The sequence below is a fragment of the Moschus berezovskii genome, chromosome 16, assembly GCF_049115385.1.
Source record: "Moschus berezovskii isolate FMDL1 chromosome 16, NW_MosBer_1.0, whole genome shotgun sequence".
In the NCBI taxonomy this organism is placed as follows: domain Eukaryota; kingdom Metazoa; phylum Chordata; class Mammalia; order Artiodactyla; family Moschidae; genus Moschus; species Moschus berezovskii.
In genome coordinates this window covers 86,097,009-86,112,160 of record NC_142475.1, presented here as the reverse complement: position 1 = coordinate 86,112,160, position 15,152 = coordinate 86,097,009, and the positions used below count along the sequence as shown (strand labels likewise).

Below are 15,152 nucleotides of genomic sequence, written 5' to 3'. Positions count from 1 at the left end.
CACAGGCTTCATATTTACATAGTTGTGTGTGTGTGTGTTTCCTATGTTGAAACAATTTGGATTTGGAGGAAATATTTCAACAAGATTATAACCTCAGCTGCCACCAGGTGTGATTAAATCTTAAACCTAAAAACTTACTCAGAAAAGATAGCCAAGTAGAACCAGGCTTAAGGCCTGTTCCTTACTAATTCAGAATATTTGCGGGAAAGCCAATCTTTTTTTAAAAAAATCTCGAAATTATAATCTTAAAATTAAAAACAAATGAATGTGTGTATATATTTATATATATGTATATATATATTCTTCTTTGATCTTTTTGACATTTCTGTGATGACTAGTATTATCATCTCTGTGTTAAAGATATGAAAACATGCACAGAGAGGCTCGGTGCCTTGGCTAAAGTCACACAGTATTAGATTTCCGTTTCCAATTGTCCATTTTTCTTCCAAGTTACACCATAAGTTATTTAAAGGGATAGCATGTTATTTTATTCTAAGTCATACACATTAAAGCCAAAATAGTGAAATGATATGAGCAGATAAAATGAAATATGTTAAAGATGTTATTTTAATTCATAGTTGGCCAAATTGCATATTAGAGAGTCATGGTAAAATACAAGATTTGGCCATATTTGAGGAATCTTTCATTTTGTGACCGCTTATTTAATAGAATAAAATAAGACCCTAGAGTATTCACAAAGGAACAAATGACTTCAGACTTTTTACTAAGTATAAAGCTTATATTTATACTTACTTGAATTTTCTCAAATTCTAAGTGAGTGGAATCCATATTCTTATGATTTTATTTAACCTAATTTACATGGAAAATAAATTTTGGGGAAATGAATTTCTATAAAAATCTTAAGATTATATGTAAATTATGTAAATATATGTAAATTATGTAAATTAAATTATATGTAAATTATGTGTTTTGTATGGGTTAATGTACTTTTAAAATAGATCTTAAATTACCACATTATCAGAATCTTGTTTTCTCAGTTATCACTAATTAGCAGTTTCTGTTACACAGATTAGATTGAAATCTATAAAGATCACAATTTAAAAATATACATTCCTTATTACCATATCTGAGACTACTGCTAGAGTTATCGGACAATGCAATTGTCCTTTAAATGCAATTCCATTGGGCCGGGAAGGAGAGAAGGGGAAAGGTTAATTCAACAATGACAAAAATGTCTTTTCTGGGAATTCATCCTTTGAGAAAGACGTTAATGAGTGGTTACTGTGTGTCATCAACTATTCGGTGATGCCACAGGGTCAATAGCAAACAAAACAAACCAAGTCCTTGATTTCTGTGGAACAGCCTTACTTGGGAGATTTATTTGTGTATTCCTTGAAATTTTAAAATGTATTTCAATCACAGTGAAACGTAATTCTAAGGAGAGGGTTTGAATTAGCATTCCTGGTCACCTGTGGGCCACACACAAGCCATTCTGTCACACAGCGATTCTGTTGTGTTAGAAACTCCAGATGGGGCTAAACTAAACAAACACTGCCCTTCTGGGGATTCATCCCAGTTATTTGGGGGATCCTGACTGGGCCAGAATCCTTTTGAAACTGGTTCAGTTCAGTTCAGTTCAGTCGCTCAGTCATGTCCGACTCTTTGCGACCCCATGAATCACAGCACGCCAAGCCTCCCTGTCCATCACCAACTCCCGGAGTTCACTCACACTCATGTCCATCGAGTCGGTGATGCCATCCAGCCATCTCATTCTCTGTCGTCCCCTTCTCCTCCCACCCCCAATCCCTCCCAGCGTCAGAGTCTTTTCCAGTGAGTCAAGTCTTCACATGAGGTGGCCAAAGTATTGGAGTTTCAGCTTTAGCATCAGTCCTTCCCATGAACACCAGGATTGATCTCCTTTAGAATGGACTGGTTGGATCTCCTTGCAGTCCAAGGGACTCTCAAGAGTCTTCTCCAACACCACAGTTCAAAAGCATCAATTCTTCGGTGATCTGCTTTCTTCACAGTCCAACTCTCACATCCATACATGACCACTGGAAAAATCATAGCCTCGACTAGACAGACCTTGGTTGGCAAAGTAATGTCTCTGCTTTTTAATATGCTATCTAGGTTGGTCATAGCTTTCCTTCCAAGGAGTAAGTGTCTTTTAATTTCATGGCTGCAAACAGCATCTGCAGTGATTTTGGGGCCCCCAAAAATAAAGTCTGACACTGTTTCCACTGTTTCCCATCTATTCCCCATGAAGTGATGGGACCAGATGCCATGATCTTTGTTTTCTGAATGCTGAGCTTCAAGCCAACCTTTTCACTCTCCTCTTTCACTTTCATCAAGAGGCTTTTGAGTTCCTCTTCACTTTCTGTCATAAGGGTGGTGTCATCTGCATATCTGAGGTTATTGATATTTCTCCTGGCAATCTTGATTCCAGCTCGTGCTTCTTCCAGCCCAGCCTTCCTCATGATGTCCTCTGGATAGAAGTTAAATAAGCAGGGTGATAGTATACAACCTTGACGTATCCTTTTCCTATTTGGAACCAGTCTGTTGCTCCATGTCCAGTTCTAACTGTTGCTTCCTGACCTGCATACACGTTTCTCAAGAGGCAGGTCAGGTGGTCTGGTTATACCTCTCCAAAACCCTGCCATTTGGTTTTCTGGAACCATGGACCACCCACTTCGCTGACTCTGCAAAGTCATTGTGACCGTCCCTGCTGGAACTGTGCTCTGGGCTAGAGAGTCGCTCCTCCACAGTGTGAGAAGCCTACAGTAATTTCTAGCGTTTGTCTGGTTGAGCCTTTGAGAAATGACCAGAGAGTAACCATGATAATGGTTTCCAATCAATTGAGTCCACTTAATACTCCAAGCACTGTTCTAAGCACGAAATCATTTAATCCTCTAGACAACCTTGTGAGGAATATTGTTGTTTTACAGATCAGAACACAGAACCAAGGTTCAGTAGGTGGTGAGTGGTAGAACTGAGATTCACACCCAAGCAGTCTGATTCTAGCGTCTAGTCTTTACTGTTAACCCACCTGTTATACTGTGTTGTTGAAAGACTGGCTTCTAAAATTATGGCAGTCAAGTTAGTGGTCCTTCTCTCAGTGAACCACATATGCAAGGAGATCCAACCAGTCCATCCTAAAGGAGATCAGTCCTGGGTGTACATTGGAAGGCCTGATGCCAAAGCTGAAACTCCAATACTTTGGCCACCTCATGCGAAGAGTTGACTCACTGGAAAAGACTCTGACGCTGGGAGGGATTGGGGGCAGTAGGAGAAGGGGACGACAGAGGATGAGATGGCTGGATGGCGTCACCGACACGATGGACATGAGTTTGAGTGAACTCCGGGAGTTGGTAATGGACAGGAAGGCCTGGCGTGCTGTGATTCATGGGGTAGCAAAGAGTCGGACTCGACTGAGCGACTGAACTGATGCTAATAATTCTGACACTGGTTGAAATATTTTTAGAAATCTTGTTTTGGAATTATCTGGGTCACATCACTTAATTTTTTTGGACCCCTGTTTCCTTATTTGTAAAATGAGGAAACAGACCTTCACCATTTGAAGGTAGATCAAATGTTTGGAATGACCAGAAATCAGTTTGATCCAATTTTAAAACATACGTTTAGAAAATAAATTCAGCAGTCCAGAGCAACTTTGGATGTGTGTACATGTTCACAGGGCCATTGATGACAGAAGAATAAATGTGGTAATAACTTTGTTTGAGTTGTTCTTTTTTCTTTCTAGTTTTTGATACTTTCAGGACATATGTAAACATTATGTTGTATCATTACTTTATGATTCACTTTGAAACATTTAAACGTCAGTTTGATCCCCAGCTGTTGTTCTGCTGTATGACTTGAAAAGTTCCTTAATCCCTTGTGACCTCAGTTTCTTCATCTATGAAATGGGTATCACAGTATTTACTCTTGATGGATCTCCACCCCCATAGAAGTGTCTGTTCAGGAGTTAATCTCCATAATAAAACCATTGTTAAGAAAGATTAACAGAGAATATATGTAAAACGCTTGGCATTATGCAGGTACTCAAGGAATACTAGTCTTTGAGTTCTTCTACCCCAGCACTAAAAATAACAATGGCAATAACAGCAGTGATTCTTTTCTAATTTGAAAACTTAGAATGTATGCACTTTGTCAATTTATGATCTAATCTTCACGTGTCAGAGCTTTTTTTAAAATAATATTGTCTCATTTTATCTTTATGATTCTTATGGTCACTTATTTACCCAAACTGATACACTGACCTTTGCACCTATTTAATTGGTTCTTTAATTAACATTTTGTTCATCAACGTAGACACCTATCTGCTTTTAGTCATTTCATAGCAGTTAAAAACTTGAGCTCTGGACATAATTTGTCCCCTTAATTCTTTTTCTCCTAAGCCTTTATTATGTCTGGGACTTCGTTTTCTGTTTGCTTAAATTAATTTTTCATATGTTTTGTTCTCGTTACGGTCAGGTTTATTCAAGCACTAGACAACAGATTCTGTCATAAAATCAACTTGTAACCTAAAAACAACTGCTCTTTCAAATTAAAAAATCAGTCTATGCCATGATGAGACCTCCACTACTTCTATAAACCATGCAAGAAAATAATATTTTTACTTTACAGTAGTACCTTTGCAATATTTCAGTGTCTTCAAGAATGATACATTTCTTTAGCCTAAAGGAGCTTTTGAAAAATGATGAAATTGCATGCGTTCATTTTATAGATGAGGAAAATTAAGTAAAGGGGATAATGACTTGCCTAAGATCACATGTTTATGGATAGAATTGGAACTAAAGTCCTGAGTCCCATATTCTAATACGAACCTCTTTCCATCATACCAGTTTAGGGGACAGATTGACACAGATTTTTGTGTTAGTCTCTCTTCTGTCAACAGTGTTACCTTATATCTGTCCTAAAGACATTGTTTGGAGAGCTTTCTTTTTTGACGAATAACATCAGTCTGTCAGTATTGTTTTTGGTCTGTAGGGTTGCTATCTTACAGTTAGTATTTTGTTATCTAGGATAGTAAACGACAGGAACCTGATATTGCTCAGTCCCTCCTGAGGGATCCAGATACTCCTACCATAAGGAAATCAAGAGGAACTTCCACTCAAGGGACATCCACACATGCTCCTTCAACTCAGCTGGCCGTGGCGGATGACCAGAGAAACACAGCAGGGAGTGTCCACAGCAAAGTGAGCAGCTACCATGGCAGCCTCCACAGGTCCCGTGATGGTAGGTGAGTTTTATCGACAGCTTAGTTTATATCATGTGCTGAGTTAGAGTCATACGGTGTCCAAAGGAAAAGCAGCCAATTCTGAAACAGGAGTTGATCTTTATTGACCTTTCTGAACTTTGCTAGGTTCAGTTGTCCCAGATTATGGTCAGCCTTAATGACAGCCAGAGGAGTTTAGACGCGATACAGTGAGCAACGTGGAGTCATTGCTCATCAGAGAGAAGGCAGAGTAAAAGTGGTTATTTTAGTAAGATTAACTTAGCAAACAAATATGGAACACCTACTATGTCAGACACTGTGTGAGTCTCTGGGGATACAAAACTGATTTAGACATGATCTTTGTTCTTAATAAGCTCAAGAAAAATAGGGTAGTCATTATTTGTGTTGTAGTTGAAAGCATGGGGTCTAGAATAATAAGCCTCAGTTTCCTCATCTGTAAAATGGAAAGAGTAATAATATCTTTTCCTTAGCAATGTTGTAAAAAATACATGAGATAATATACCTAATTGCTCAGAACAGTGCCCATCTCAGTAAATGCCTGTTATCAACTTTTATTATCAATAGGATAAGGTAATAATTAAAGTAAAATGCAAATATCATGGTATAGTCCAGAGGTGGTCAAATTTTTCTATAAAGAAAAAAATAATATAATAGATATTGTATTATAAGTGAAATAACATAATAAATAACTTTAGGCTTTGTGGGTCACATGGTCTTTGTTGCCACCATTCATTTCTGCTGTTAATACCATGAAAGCAGCCATAGACAGTATGCAGTCAAAATAGGAGTGGCTGTGTTCCAGTAAAACTGTTTACAAAAATAGGAAGGGGCCCGATTTGACCAGCTGGCCACAGTTGGCCAACCCCTGTTTGGTAGCATGGATGAGGAGGGGGTGATTAAATCTGGTGGGGAGGAGGTGGGAGAAAGCTTCACAGAGACTGTCTGAGCGTGGGCAGGATGTGCCTTCTTGTTATATATGATGGTAGAGACACTAGAATAAGAAACCTCTTAGGAGCTCTGCAGTAATTCAGTTAAGAGATGATGGAGGTTTATGAAAGAACAGTGACAGTGCCAAGAGAGTAATAGCTGATCTGAAAGATATTCAAAAAGGAGAAATGAAAAGATAGGAGTTGGTGATGGATTCAAAGCATTTGGAGAGAAGGAATGTGCCAAAAGAAATTTTTTTAAAGATTTCTAAGTCTGGGAAACTGAAAGAATGAAAATTATGATGCCCGAAATTCTCTGTTCTGTGTTTCCGTGGCTGTCCTGTATCCTTCCAGGCTCATTCCAGCCTTTCTCTCCGTCTTCCCTGTCCTTGTTATGTAGGATACGATTCCTCGACGTACTCTCTTTTTAGACCTTCTTGTTTGTCGTCTCAACTTGCTTGCTTTTGCCTTCTAACTTGGTCAGCGCCTCAAGGTTTTGAAAAGGAGCCGCCTTTGACATGTTTTCTATCTTGTATCCATTACCTTTGCATGTTTGCTAACTTTGACGTGTTTTCTCTCTTGTATCCATTTCCTTTTATTTTCCTTATGAGATTTTTGAAATATTTTGAATAGTTCCTTTCTACCAGTTCCATCCTTCATTCTTTGTATTTCTGGTCTTTTTCACTTTCTTCCCCAACTTCTAACATAACCAGTGACCAGTTTTTAAACCACCATCAAAGATCCTTCCTCTTTCCTGCCTTTTCCTTTCATTCAGCACTCCTAAGTGAAAAGCGTTCTTCTAGGTGCTAGGAACGCAGAGATGGAAGACAAAAGAGTAATAGGTATGATAAAAATCGTACACAGTGTGCTTTGGGATTCCAAAGAAGAAAGCCCTTTAAGTCACTATGGAAAGTCTTGTTCACAAACAAGGTAGTACTTTGATTTGACTAGGGTACAGAGGTGGCAGTTGGAAATCTCAGACAAGGAAGCAACACATGCAGAGGCAAGGAGGACGAAAAGGCATTTAGGTACCAGGGCCACCGTAGGAGATGAAACATGCTGAGGAGTTTGGGGTTTTTTCCCCTAGAGCAGTGAGAAACTATTAAAAGACTTTGAGCATTGGGGTGATAAAATCAGATTTGTGTTTTAGGAAGATCATTTTGACAACAGCATAGGAGAGGAGGTTGTAAGGAAGCCCAGTTGGGAAGTTTCTAGAGTAAAACTAGAGCTCTTACGTTAAAACACTCATAGAGAGAGAGGAAACCAGAGAATCTTTCAGAATCCCTGCCTCCATGAACTGCTAGCTCCAGTTGGCACTAGTGGTAAAGAACCCACCTGCCAATGCAGGAGATGTAAGAGACATGAGTTCGATCCCTGGGTTGAGAACATTCCCTGGAGGACGAAATGGCAACCCATTCTTGCCTGGAGAATCCCATGGACAGAGGAGCCTGCCGTGGGGTCACAAAGAATTGGACATGACTGACGTGACAGCATAGCATGGTTCCGTGAACTGGCTTTCAGCAGTATTTGATATTTGACATTATTAGCCTCATCCTTTTCAATAAGGAATGAACAGTTATACTACAGCTCTTATTTATGTGGCATTCTGTGTATTTAGAGATATATAGAAGAAAGCTAAAGTATAATTTCTGCTTTCCAGAAGAATAGAACCTTACGGGAAAGGTAGGACATACACATGATAACCAATTAAAAATAGTTCAAGCTAGCATATAATTAAAACTGTGCTTGTCAGAGATGATCAGTGTTATAGGACTTCAAATGATCGGATTGGCTCCTCTGAAAATATCTCAGGAGATAAATAGGGTGAGCAAATGGTATACAAATAATGAGTTCCTATTGAGCAGAGAGTTTCTGAAGGGAGTTAAATGTAGGAGAATTTTAGCTTCTGTCATCTAAATTAAATTCCAGTTTAGGTAAGAAAACTTATAATTTTAATATAAGGTAGTGGTAATTAAAAATCTGTGAGATGGACCTTGAAGCTGAATAAAAAAGGACATACCAAGAACAAGATCACCAGTCATCATCAGTTCAGTTGCTCAGTCATATCCAGCTCTTTGTGACCCCCATGGACCGCAGCATGCCAGGCCTCCCTGTCCATCACCAACTCCCTGAGCTTGCTCAAACTCATGTCCATCGAGTCAGGGATGCCATCCAACCATCTGATCCTCTGTCGTCCCCTTCTAAGAGAAGAACAAGATACAGTAATGAAAACAATACAGTAAGAATAGCCTAGCATGTGATTCAGAGAAAACGCTTATAAACACATGCTGCTGCTGCTGCTGCTGCTAAGTCACTTCAGTCGTGTCCGACTCTATGTGACCCCATAGACGGAAACCCATCAGGCTCCCCCGTCCCTGGGATTCTCCAGGCAAGAACACTGGAGTGGGTTGCCATTTCCTTCTCCAGTGTGTGAAAGTGAAAAGTGAAAGTGATGTCTGACTTGTAGCGACCCCATGGACTACAGCCTACCAGGCTCATCCGTCCATGGGATTTTCCAGGCAAGAGTACTGGAGTGGCTTGCCATTGCCTTCTCCGTATAAACACATGAGGGTCTCTGAAAGTTTAGTGTCATGGAAACTAGGGGATAGCTATCGGGGACCAGCCTCAATATGGCCCAGGTTATCCTCAGGATGAACGGCGTTGGCGTCAGCGAGAAAGAGAGAAAGAGAGAGAGAGAGAGGGAGAGACAGGGGCTGATGATTCCTTGGTTTACTCAGGAAACCAATAAAACCCCAGCACAGGGTTTGCTCTGTTTACGTAGGCCGCAGGCACCCTCTCGAATCACTGGAGGCACCCCACCAGGGCACCCCCTCGAGTGGGTCTTAGAAGCCCAGACAGATAAGTAAACTCAGAGGGCCCAGCGCTCCAAGGATCTCAACCAGAAAAAGGAGAATAGAGAAAAGGACGGAAAAAGAGAAAGAATGACATAGGGAGACCAAGCTTCAGTGAGCAAGGCCCAAAACTTTATTTTCCAGTGCTGTTTTTATACCCTAAGTTGTGCACATAAAAAATAGAGAAAGAGAGGTATAGAGTCACGCCAAAATCACGCGGGGTCAGCAGTCTTGACCCTTATCAGGATCAGGGCTCATTTTTGTATGTCTTGTGATATACAAAAGTTTTGGGTTGTTTACATCATCTTCTGGCCAGGTGGCCTGCTAATAGTTTATGGCCCTCTCTCCTAACAAAGGTTAGTTAGCTAGAAAAAGTCTTATATTCTTTTAAGATGATTTTCCTAAAGTCAGGTGCTAGACATATGACAAAGTTACATTCCTATAAGGCAAAGGTGTAGTGAGCTACAAGAAAGGAATTTATTAACTTAAGATCTGATGTGGTTAAATCAAAGGCTGCTACTTATATTCTCTATATGTGATTAATATATTTCCAAGGATACAATAGATAGAGGAAACTTTGCAGCAAGCATTGATTCAACAATGAAATCTTTTTTAGTACTATTCTAATGATTTTAACTTCTTCAACATATTCCTGTATTTAGAATATTAGGCTTTCTGTCCTTGCATGGCTGGGAGGCTATAAACAGTCACACTCATAGTTGTAAGAGCCCGGACAAAATGTCATGCAAGTTAGAAAGCTATCAGAGGGGCTTGGATTGGAACACTCCTATTAAGCCGAGACAAACTTTTAAACTACAGCTCTGAATTAATGTTTTCAGAGAAAGGTGGTTGGGGGGAAGCCCCCATAAGTATTAGAGGACTTGGTAAGAGGCGTAAGATAGTAAGGCAGTCAGACTCCGGTTTTCTTTGAGGTAGATGCTCAGGTAAGTCCAGGGGGTTCCTCGAGTCCTGATTAGCCTTTGCCCGTCAGGCCTCTTCCCCAGTTGACCTTTGCCACAGGTAGGATTTCCCTCGCTGGCTCCCGGCAGATAGCGTATGACCTCCTGTGATGGCCTTTCTTCTCTCTCTGCTTTATTAAAATCACACTCATCCTTGAAGTCCTGCTTAATTCCCATACCATGGCAACTAATTAATTGCTTTTTAAACATTCTTTGAGTGTGACCTAGTTTCAGTACAGTTTGTTTTTCCCTCAGCTAAGTTTGCAGTTTCTGGAGAATGTGAACTTGCTGACAGATATCTGTATATCCCTTGACAGTATCTAGCCCTCTGTTGTTCTTTAGTTGCTAAGTCGTGTGGGGTCTTTGTGACTCCATGGACTGTCGCCTGCCAGGCTCCTGTCTGTGGGATTTCCCAGGCAAGAATACTGGAGTGGGTTGCCATGTCCTTCTCCAGAGAATCTTCCCAACCCGGGGATTGAACCCACGTCTTCTGCATTGGCAGGCAGTCAGATTTTTTATCACTGAGCCACGAGGGAGGAAACAAATAAATCTGTCAAGCAACTTTAGAAATAATTTGGGCATGCCATCTCATGGATATTTCTTTCTGTGTCAGTGTTTAAGTGTACACGTTAGCACTATATTTTGGCCATGGTTTTCTCATCATCTCATGTTATCTGGGCTGTAAGATTACACATATGCACACATATCTGCTTCTCAGTACTCACTCTAGTCCAGATTCCTTGATGGATCATTATTGATCTCAGTGCTATGTAAAATAAAATAGACTTAGGTAAATATACCTACACATATATATCGACTTCAAAGAATAAGCAATTGGTAGTTAGATGAGAGGATATAGAAAAGGAAATGGACGAGTCACTGGGTGGAATTAGAGAATAAGTGGTCAGTTTGGCACATGGGTGACATTTTACTGTGTAGTCAAGTCCTAATTATCCACCTTAGATAAGGCAGCTCTCCACCTGAAGGGTGTCTATTGACCCCGCTCCCTGCAGCTGAGAGGTTCATCCTTCTGTGAAGGGGATCTGGCTGTGCATCCCCACAAGCGTTTTACACGGTACAGAATTCTGGTTGAAAAGTTTATTTTCTCTCAACATTTAAAATATATCGTTTTCTGGCTTTTGGTATTGTTAAGGACTCTGCTGTCATTCTAACCGTTGGTCTTTTTTAGATCTGTCCCCGTTTCTGAGACTGTTTTTCATGACTCCTGTTTTTGGAGTTCTGCAGTTTCATTGAAGTGTGTATTTCTTTGTGCTTCTCCTGCTAGTGGTATACAGTACCTCCTTGGTGTGTGAATTCACGTGTTTAGCACTTGTGGAAAACTTGTAGTCATTCTCTCTTTAAATATTGTCTCCTCTAGATTCTCTCAATTCCCTCCCTCCTGGGAATCTAATTATTGGGTTGGCCACAAAGTTCACTCAGGTGCAGAAAACCCATACCATCTTTCGGCCAACCCAGTATACGCCTATTCGACCTTCTCATTCTGCCCTCCATTGCTCTTGACATCACTTTCACATTTTCCTTGTCTCTCTTATGGCATTCTGGATAGTTCTATTTTTACCTACTACCAGTTCATGAAATTTCTCTTCAAACAGCAGCCTGAATTGCTGTTTCGTATTAAATATTTCAGGAATTCTATCGAATGAGTTTCCATTTCAAAAATTATGTTTGTAGGTTTTTTTAATCTATTATTTCAAGTAATTTCTTGTAGATTGGTAACCTGTGACTATATTTCCTATTTCTATAAACATTACACACTTACCTATTCTATCATTCAGTATTTGACAATTTCAGTATCTGCAGTTCTAAGTTTGATGCTGTGACTCGTTCATAGTGGCTTGTTTTCTCATGTGTTTGGTGGCTTTATATTTTGAGCTCTTTGGTGAATCATTAGTAGGAATCCTGGAGAAAGTATTGTTCTAGCTGATTGATAGGAGGCACAACTAACCTGCAAACACTTCAGCCTATGGGCCTGGTGATTTAGGCTAGCAAGGGAGTTCCTGGCTCCCTTTCTCAACTTACCAACTGGCCCAAGGCTCACCTTTCCCCAATAAATAGCAACCACACTTGTGTGACCTTTCCCATCTCATCCACCTAATAGCCCCTGCTTGACGAGCCCTAGCTCCTTATTGGCAATGGCAAGCCACTCCAGTACTCTTGCCTAGAAAATCCCATGGATGGAGGAGCCTGGTAGGCTGCAGTCCGTGGGGTCGCTAAGGGTCGGACACGACTGAGCGGCTTCACTTTCACTTTTCACTTTCATACATTGGAGAAGGAAATGGCAACCCACTCCAGTGTTCTTGCTTGGAGAATCCCAGGGACGGGGGAGCCTGGTGGGCTTCCGTCTTTGGGGTCACACAGAATCGGACACGACTGAAGTGACTTAGCAGCAGCAGCTCCTTATTGGGCTGGTCCCAATTCATAATAATTTTTGAAGTGGGGGACTCTTTGGAGATCTCCCCTCAGTCATGCAAGATCTGTGATAACTCAAATAGTGAGTTCTTTCCAGATTTAACTGGTTCAGACTGTGCTGACGCTCCTACTCAGACGTATTGTCGGAAGTCATACTGTCGGAAGAAACCTGAGCATATTTATTTTCCTAATGCTCTACTTTAAGACAAACTGCTTAGCTCTTTAACGGCCTGAACAATAGTAATGAACTCAATGACCTTAACCAGTTACAGTGCATGCAGTCATGTCAAACTCTTTGCCACCCCATGGGCTGTAGCCTGTCAGGCACCTCTGTCCATGGAATTTTTCAGGAAAGAATCCTCGAGTGAGTTGCCATTTCGTCCTCCAGGGAATCTTCCTGACCCAGGGACTGAACCCATATTTCTTGCATCTCTTGCACTGCAGGTGGATTCTTTACCACTAGTGCCACCTGGGAAGCCAAATTACCTTAACACATTTTATAAAATCACTGATAAAACATTTGTGATTCACTAGAGGGGTTTCTGGAGAAGGAAATGGCAAGCCACTCCATTACTCTTGCCTGGAAAATCCCATGGACCGAGGAGCCTGGTAGGCTGCAGTCCATGGGATCGCTAGGAGTCAGACACGACTGAGTGACTTCACTTTCACTTTCATGCATTGGAGAAAGAAATGGCAACCCACTCCAGTGTTCTTGCCTGGAGAATCCCAGGGACAGGGGAGCCTGGTGAGCTGCCATCTATGGGGTCACACAGAGTCGGACACGACTGAAGTGACTTAGCAGCAGCAGCAGCAGCAGCAGAGGGGTTTCCCCAGTGGCTCAGCAGTAAAGAATCTGCCTGCAATGCAGAAGATGCAAGAGATCCAGGTTCAATCCCTGGTTTGGGAAGATCCCCAACCCAGTCCAGCATTGTTACCTGAAGACTCCCATGGATACAGGAGTCTGGCGGGCTGCGGTCCATGGGGTCACAAAGAGTCAGACACAACTGAAGCGACTGAGCAGCCGGGCAGGCAGGTGAAATAAAATGGAAGATTTCATATTCGACATGATCAGGTAGGTGGTTAGTAGTTTTTCGAATCATAAGTACAGTTTACACCTTAGCTTTATCACTTACTGTAAGAATCTAGATAAGTTGTATTTCATTATATGACTCAGTTCCTCATTCATAAAGCAGAATACAACTTATTGTGTTATTTTGAGAAATAAAGGAGATGATGTGTATACATTCACTGAGGACAGAACCTGATGCACAGTACATAGTTAGTAACTAGAAGCTTCTGTGACTATTACATTATGTTGTTTCTATTTTACTATTCCCATAAACTACTCAAATTTTTCCTTGAACTGTGTGGTGTGACTTCAAAGACAACTGGAAACAAGATTTATTGGCATATATTTACTATAGTGATGTACTAGAATTTACTTTATTGAGTATTTTTAATACCATTGTACAATAGTGTAAAATGATGATCCTCGAAAGCAGTAACGAGAATGAAACAGTGACAGTTTCCATGGGACAGAAAAGTGCCATAGGTCACCAACCACTGTAATGAAAGAATTATCAAAGGTGATAGAGAATAACGCTTGCTATAGTTCAGAAGCTGCAGACTACAACCTACAGAGCAAATCTGCCCCAATTATGTCCCTGGGAACAAAGTCATACTGAAACACTTCCAAATTGTTCATGTATTGTCTATGGCTGCTTTTCTGTGATTGTGGTTTCCATTATGTCCAGCCCCTGACATTTAAGGATAAGAGGCTTATGGAAGCTTCCTGATGGGACAGACTGACTGTGGGGGAAACTGGGTCTTGTTCCAAATGGTGGGGCCATACACAGTAAATCTTTAACCCAATTTTCTATTGATGGGTGGGGCTGTGTTCCCTCCCTGTTGTTTCACCTGAGACCAAACCACGGTGGAGGTAATGAAGATAATGTCGACCTCCTTCAAAAGATCTCGTACATGCACTGGCACACTCAGCGCCTCCCCATCCTGCAGCAGGCCACTGCCGACTCACACCTCCGCCAGAGACTCCTGGACACTCACAGGCAAGTCTGGGTCAACTCTCTTGTGGGGTCACTGCTCAAAGCTATGGTTTTTCCTAGAGTCATGTATGGGTGTGCAAGTTGAACTATAAAGAAAGCTTAGGAATTCATGCTTTTGAACTGTGGTGTTGGAGAAGACTCTTGAGAGTCCCTTGAACTGCAAGGAGATCAAAGCAGTTAATCCTAAAGGAAATGAGTCCTGAATACTCACTGGAAGGACTGATGCTGAAGCTGAAGCTCCAATACTTCGGTCACCTGAAGCAAAGAACAGACTCACTGGAAAAGACCGTGATGCCAGCAAAGATTGAAGGCGGGAGGAGAAGGGAATGACAGAGGACGAGATGGCTGGATGGCATCACCGACGCGATGGACGTGAGTTTGAGCAAGCTCCGGGAGTTGGTGAAGGACAGGGAAGCCTGGGGTGCTGCAGTCCATGGGGTTGCAAAGAATTGGACCTGACTGATCACATGGACCACAGTCTTGTCTAACTCAATGAAACTAAGCCATGCTGTGTGGGGCCACCCAAAATGGGCGGGTCATGGTGGAGAGGTCTGACAGTATGTGGTCCACGGGAGAAGGGAATGGCAAACCACCTCAGTATACTTGCCTTGAGAAACCCATGAACAGTATCAAAAGGCAAAATGATAGGATACTCAATGAGAAACTCCGCAGGTCGGAAGGTGCCCAATATGCTACTAGAGATC

The 15,152-nt window shown here is 41.3% G+C and overlaps 1 protein-coding gene across 3 annotated transcripts in view; it reads left to right on the top strand.

The window, feature by feature from the left end:
- Nucleotides 1–15,152, top strand: part of LOC148775308 (frizzled-3-like) — a 100,257-nt gene that overhangs the window by 62,845 nt on the left and 22,260 nt on the right. For 2 of the 3 annotated variants that reach the window (XM_088844570.1, XM_088844571.1), the window contains one exon: nucleotides 5,004–5,221. In XM_088844570.1, coding sequence (XP_088700696.1) covers nucleotides 5,004–5,221 — 218 coding nt within the window. The remainder of the gene's footprint in view (nucleotides 1–5,003; nucleotides 5,222–15,152) is intronic. The other variant, XM_088844572.1, reaches the window with a different exon arrangement.